This window comes from Belonocnema kinseyi, chromosome 3 (assembly GCF_010883055.1).
Source record: "Belonocnema kinseyi isolate 2016_QV_RU_SX_M_011 chromosome 3, B_treatae_v1, whole genome shotgun sequence".
NCBI lineage: Eukaryota > Metazoa > Arthropoda > Insecta > Hymenoptera > Cynipidae > Belonocnema > Belonocnema kinseyi.
The window spans coordinates 17,826,859-17,833,972 of record NC_046659.1 but is presented as its reverse complement, the minus strand read 5'-3'; the positions used below and the strand labels follow the sequence as shown (position 1 = coordinate 17,833,972).

Below are 7,114 nucleotides of genomic sequence, written 5' to 3'. Positions count from 1 at the left end.
AAAAACCTCGCTCGGAAACCGAAAACCCACCCCTAATTAATAAATTACCAAAATTCTAGGAAATGTCCAATTCAATTCAAAGGTAATACATTTGCGATCATTTAATAACCTAGAATATTAATAAAAAGCATCACTTTAATTGTGGTAGTGACGGAACATCTCGGTCGGATATCTAAGAACCACCCCTAATGAAATCCAATTCTTGTAAATTCGGAAAATCGACCAAAACAGCCAAAGGGTAATAAAAACTTGGATGTTTAACGTCCTAAAAAATGACCCCTTTGTTCCCCGGATTAATGCTGGTGGCAAGAAACCTCGCTCGGAAACCGAAAACACACCCCCAATTAATAAGTTCCCAAAATTCAAGGAAATGTCTAATTCAGTTCAAATGTAATACATTTACGATCATTTAATAGCCTAGAAAATTAATAAAAAGCATCCCTTTAATTATGGTAGTGGCAGAACATCTCGGTCGGACACCAAAAAACCACCCCTAATGAAATCAAATTTTTGAAATTTCGGAAAATCGACAAAAACAGCCAAAGGCTAATAAAAAGTTGGGTGTTTAACGTCCTGAAAAATTCCCCCTTTTGTTCCTTCGACTAATGCTGGTGGCAAAAAACCTCGCTCGGAAACCGAAAACCCACCCCTGATTAATAAGTTTGCAAAATTCAAGGAAATTTCCAATTAAATTCGAAGTTAATACATTTACGATCATTTAATAGCCTAGAAAATTAATAAAAAGCATCCCTTTAATTATGGTAGTGGCAGAACATCTCGGTCGGACACCAAAAAACAACCCCTAATGAAATCAAATTTTTGAAATTTCGGAAAGTCGACAAAAACAGCCAAAGGCTAATAAAAAGTTGGGTGTTTAACGTCCTGAAAAATTCCCCCTTTTGTTCCTTCGACTAATTCTGGTGGCAAAAAACCTCGCTCGGAAACCGAAAACCCAGCCCTGATTAATAAGTTCGCAAAATTCAAGGAAATTTCTAAATTAAATTCGAAGTTAATACATATACGATCACTTAATAGCCTAGAAAATTCATAAAAAGCATTCCCCTAGTTATGGTAGTGGCAGATCATCTTGTTCGGATAGCAAAAAAACCACCCCTAATGAAATCCAATTTTTTAAAATTCGAAAAATCGACAAAAACAGCCAGAGGGTAATAAAAATTTGGTTGTTCAACGTCCTAAAAAATTCAATTTTTTGTTCCCCCGAATAATGCTGGTGGCAAGAAACCTCGCTCGGAAACCGAAAACCCACCCCTAATTAATATGTTCCACAAATTCTAGGAAATGTCCAAATCAGTTCAAAGTTTCATTCAATAGCCTAGAAAATTAATAAAAAGCATCCCCCTAATCATGGTAATAAATGGAAATAAATCTATATAGAACTGAAATTCAAAAACGGCGGCAACAGGCCCTTAAAAAAATTAAATAATCAAAAGTTGTAATTATCGAAAGTAAAATATAATCTTTAAAACAAACATGTAAACTTCTTGTCTTTCCCTTCAATTTCTCAATTTCAAATTATTCTGTGTCAATAGAAGTGGTTTTTCGATTTCCGAGCGAGATTTCTTGCTACCAGCATTGGTCGGGGGAACAAAAGGGGAAATGTTTCAGGACGTTAAACACCCAACTTTTTATTACCCTTTGGCTGTTTTTGTCGATTTTCCTAATTTAAAAAAATTGGATTTCATTAGGGGTGGTTTTTTGGTATCCGACAAAGATGTTCTGCCACTACCATAATTAAAGGAATGCTTTTTATTAAATTTCTAGCCTATTAAATGATCGGAAATGTATTACCTTTGAAATGAATTGGACATTTCCTTAAATTTTGAGAACTTATTAATTAGGGGTGGGTTTTCGGTTTCCGAGCGAGGTTTCTTGCCACCAGCATTAGTCGAAGGAACAAAAGGAGGAATTTTCAGGATGTTAAACACCCAACTTTTTATTACCCTTTGGCTGTTTTTGTTGATTTTCCGAATTTTCAAAAATTGTATTTCATTAGGGGTGGTTTTTTTGTATCCAACCGAGACGTTCTGCCACTACCATAATTAGGGGGATGCTTTTTATTAATTTTGTAGGCTATGAAATGATCGTAAATGTATTACCTTTGAACTGAATTGGACATTTCCTAGAATTTTGGGAACTTATAAATTAAAGGTGGGTTTTCGATTCCCGAGCGAGGTGTCATGCCACGAGCATTATTCGGGGGAACGAAAGAAGTAATTTTTCAGGACGTTAATTAAACACCCAACTTTCCATTACCCTTTGACTGTTTTTGTCGATTTTCCGAATTTTCAAAAATTGGATTGCATAATCATATTATCATTTCCGAATACTCAACTTTGGATAGCTCTAAGTCACTGAAAATAAATTATGAAAATTCTGAAAAAAATATATGGCTTTGTTGGTCCTTTTTGTGTACAATGGTGAAATTAAGAGCCAAAAAAAAATCATTTGTTGATAAGTTGTTAACAAAAACGCAGGAAGGTGTCATCTGCGAAACTAAGAAACGTACAGAGATGATTCTTAAAGCAAATTATACATTTTTGGCTTTTCATAGTCTTTTATGTATTTTCTACAAGAAAAAAGTCGCACTTGGATGCATAAAAAAATTATTTTCTTCTGGAAAAAATACAAAAGACTTTAAGATAATCGAACCCATTGCATCCCATTTTTTGCATGAGGACTTAGGGACTGTGTAAAATACATACAACACTGTGAAAAGCCAAAAATTAACAATTTTCTTCAAGAATCATCTCTGTACGTTCCTTAGATTCGGAGATGACACCCCTGCGTTTTTGTTAACAACTTATTAACAAGTAATTATTTTTGGCTTTAAATTTAATCATTTTGCACAGAAAGGATCAACGAAGCCATATATTTTTTCAGAATGTTCATCATTTATTTCCAGTGACTTAGAGCTATTCAAAGTTGAGTATTCGGAAATGATAATATGATTATGGTACTTTTTCACTTTTCATTCGCCAGGAAATAATCGCTAATAATGTGAACATTTTGAAACTCTGTATCAGTATTGGCAAAACCTTCAACTGTAACATGCATGTTGTCTCTTATTTTTAGAATTTTTTCCTGCTATGATTTTCTCGAAAATCTGTACAAAAATCGAGGTGCCTATATTTTTTGCACAGATAATAGTGCAGGGGTCGGCAAACTTTTTGCTCAGTTTTCAGGTATGGCCAGGCCAGCCCCGACTTAATTTTTTCTACTACTTTTTGGTATATTTATGGACCTCAGTGTGAGTGAGCTTACTCCAGAAGGGGTCTTTTGTCTACAGACATGTCAAAGTAAGGAACTTTAAAAACTTAATTTTTCAGCTAGCGATTTGAAAATAGCATAATCAGCATCTACGATTTTTTTCGATTCCAATTATATATTACTTGCCTAAAAAAGTTGAATATTTGACGGAGTTAAATATCAAGAAAGTTCAGCTTAATATTCAATCTAATACCCAATATTTCTTAAATTTTCAACCTTTATAGACAAATTACATGTCTTTGGAATCGGAAAAATACGTAGATTCCAAATATATGACTTGCAAATCACTGATTGCAAAATTGAGAAGGTTTTGATCTCAAAGTTGTTCCCATTTTCCAACAAAGGAAACCTGAAAAAAAGGTTGGTCTGTCCAAGCTTGCAAGTACCTGACCAGAAAGTAGGTCGTTGGTCAGCCCGGTCAGGGTAGCCTGACTTGATCAGGAACATGCCGACCACTGAACTAGTGGGATCTTTGCAAAAGAGTTTCGTACGTTTAGGGCAATAGGTTATGTCCTGCTTAAAACTCAGGAAACCTTAAGAAATAAATCATGAGGCGCCTGATACATTGTCCATGCGTTAATAAAGTCCGGCCGACGAAAAATTATATATTCTTCCGGCTACCTGACAGTCTGCTGTAGGCGGATAAATTAACTTAAATGAATTCGTTTAGCTAGACGAACATGTATTCGCAGCCAAAAGTCCAGCTGTCCTCGGACGTAAGTAAACCGGACTGGCCGGCCGAAAATCGTTCATCTGAAAACCCGCGGGTACGAGGGTGGATTACCACGAACCCTTTTCAGTCTTGTTTCTTTAATAACGTGCTAAATAGCCAGTGGTAATTTCTTTCAAAATGACAGAAGTTATGCCGGAAAGCGGAAAAAAGCTTACCTGCGAAGCTAACTTCTCTTGCTCTTCCGCATATTTACCCCAATCGACTTTCACTGAAGACATTTTGACATAAATGTTGATCAACAAAATATTTCTATGACGAAAGTGACAATAAACTCATATATTTGGGACAAATATGTAGCAAAATGGTTATTTTTGCACCAAAACAACATAAGAGAGATCTTGTTAACTGTCGAGGTTACAGGGCAGGGGTGCTAATTATGAGTACGGCACTCTACTATGAAGGTACAGTTCCATGAGGGCAGAAAATGTCGGCGTTACAGTAGAAATTAATGAGAGTGAAAGAGATAGAAAGATGTATTTATCTCTTTCACTCTCATAAGTTTCTGCTTTACACCGACGTTTTCTGCCTTCATGGGACTGCACCGTGATCCAACTAAGCATGGTCCCGCCAGGCGTAAGTAAAAAAAAAGTCAACCAATGAGGCGGCATCCTAGGCTGTCCGACTAAGGTACTATATTAGATGGGAATGTGCAAGCTGCCATGCTGGTTCCCCGCCAAATTCAAAATCGCTAAACTGATATCGAATTAAATACACTTACATGATATAGATTATTCATTTTTGAATTATACTGAAGCATTGTTATCAAAACATGAACTATAAATAAAATTACGTGATATAATATATGAAATATCTAAATTCGACTAAATGATTTTTTAACCCACACATTTGCCAAAAAGTAGCTCTTGCAAAAATTATGTTTGCAAACGAAGTTTTACGCTTTTTATAAATAGGCGTGCGCTAAAATTATAATCATATGATTTTTTAAATGAATATTGAAAAAATAATAAAATAATAATAGACTATAGTTCAAACATTAATACAATACTTTTTCAAGAGTTTATTATGATAGCTATTTATATTTCACATCATACGTCCTTTTTATTTGCATGGGTTAATGGCATGTGATACTTAGAAAATTGTCGATTTTACCAGTTTAAGGTTCCCCCAGCTTTTTTTCTAGAATAATAAATATTTTGTCTTAAAAACTTGGGGAATGATAGCGAACATGCTAACGGACGTCTCCATAAACTTTTTTGTGTTTTTTTATCAAAAAATTTTTGATATTGCTAACAACGTGCGTGTATATTTCGAGGTTATGTGTATTACAATTTACCCGAGCGTTACTTTCAAACTAGACAATATTTTTGGCCGAAAACTTTGGAATTACAAATAAACATAGTAACTAATCTCCCGGAACTAACCTTGTTTGCAGGCAATCAAACAAGTTTATTTCATAAATAATTACCAGATTATTGGAAAGGCAGAGATGAAAAGCGACGTAACCTCAAAATATTGCATATGCATAAAATTTTTATTCAGCACAATAAGTTTTTTTGTTATTATCCCTTAAAAAAGAGTCCTGGGACGTCCGTTATGATATTTTATAGCATCTCCGAATTCAGTTTTTAAAGATTTTCATTTTTGTGGAAAAAAACAGGGGAAACTCTAAGTATCACATGCCCTTAATGTGCGTCGTTCTGTAGAAAAACGGGTTCCTAATTTCGCTTTAATAAATCAAAAAAATGCTCATAGGCAATTTTATTACATGTTAACATAATCTTCAAATCCCCTATATTTGAATTATATTATTATAGTCATAAATATTAGTAATAACTTCGGATAATCTTAAATTTAAATTCGATTTCCATTTGTCGCGTCTACAATTTATGATCCACATTGGCAGTCTTTCTCTTCGCCCTAGTATAAAACGGTAAAGTTGAAATCTATCCTCGCTTCTATTTTTACAAAACGGAGCACTGCAGTAGACCATTTTTCCTATATGCTAAACTTAGTTTTTATTAAACTATACGACCAGGTTTTCGCACTGTTTCCCGCGAACTGTCCAGGAATCAGAATGGTGTTTTCATATTCCTGTATAATATAGAGTTGGGTCGCGGTAATATTCTCCGTAATTTCAGCAGGAAAATCACCTTCATTACCGGTAACGTTTCTTTCGCTTCTTTCGTTACCGCTCACGTTGCGACGCCATCTGTATTTTAAAATGTGAATGAATGTGTATTTCAAAATGCGTCGTAGTTGTTGATCAGTTTCATGGAGAATAAACCTATTAATGCAAATGGTTGATTTATAAATAAGTAACATGTGCTTTCAAAGACATAGGAAATGTTCCTATAAAAATAATATAGGATTAAAATAGACTGAATTTGAATGGAATTTGAATAGACTGCATTCGGAAATTACTATTTTATTTTACGAGAAAATTGGTGTATTCGTTTATTGTATTCCATATCCTTACGCATCTTTTATTGTTAGTTCTTTAATAAAAAAATTAAATAAAACGGGTTTTTTTTCAAAAAATAGTATTGAACTTGTATTCTTCATGATGGTGTGAAACTGCAAAATGCCTACAACGTTTCAGCAGATTAGGTTAGATACCCTTCGAAACATTATGTTCTAGAAATGTTTTTCATAGACTTTTTATGTAACAAATACATGCGTAATTACTGTCTACTTAATCTGCAAGGTATGAACAATTAAAAGGAACAATATTTTTGCAAAAAATAATGTGCGCATACATTTTTAAGCAAAACGAAATCCCACCTTAGACGTTAAGGAACACTTTCAAACGTGAAAGTTTTCCCACAAGTTAGTTAATGTAACGAATATTGAAGAATATTATATCAAATAAACACAAAAATAAGCATTCCAATTTAGTCTTAAAATTTAAAAAAATATCGTTACCATTTGTTACCGGAGAATTTCTACTACTTTACCGGAAATTTCTACCATTACCGGTAATTTCAGGTAACGACCCAACACAAGTCTAATATAGTACCCTAGTCCGACCCATCGACATATTCGCTGTGAGCCGCGCTCGTGTCGCCACCTAGCGGATTTGAAAGTTAATATCGGGCGTGTGTATTTACATGAGACTACATGGGCAATAATACA

General features: G+C 34.3%; 1 protein-coding gene across 1 annotated transcript in view; it reads right to left on the bottom strand.

The window, feature by feature from the left end:
- The window catches only part of LOC117169168 (DEAD-box helicase Dbp80), a 260,485-nt gene extending 255,953 nt beyond the window's left edge, over positions 1–4,532 (bottom strand). The window contains exon 1 of the mRNA XM_033355394.1: positions 4,177–4,532. Coding sequence (XP_033211285.1) covers positions 4,177–4,239 — 63 coding nt within the window. The 5' untranslated portion in view covers positions 4,240–4,532. The remainder of the gene's footprint in view (positions 1–4,176) is intronic.
- Positions 4,533–7,114: the final 2,582 nt, after the last annotated feature.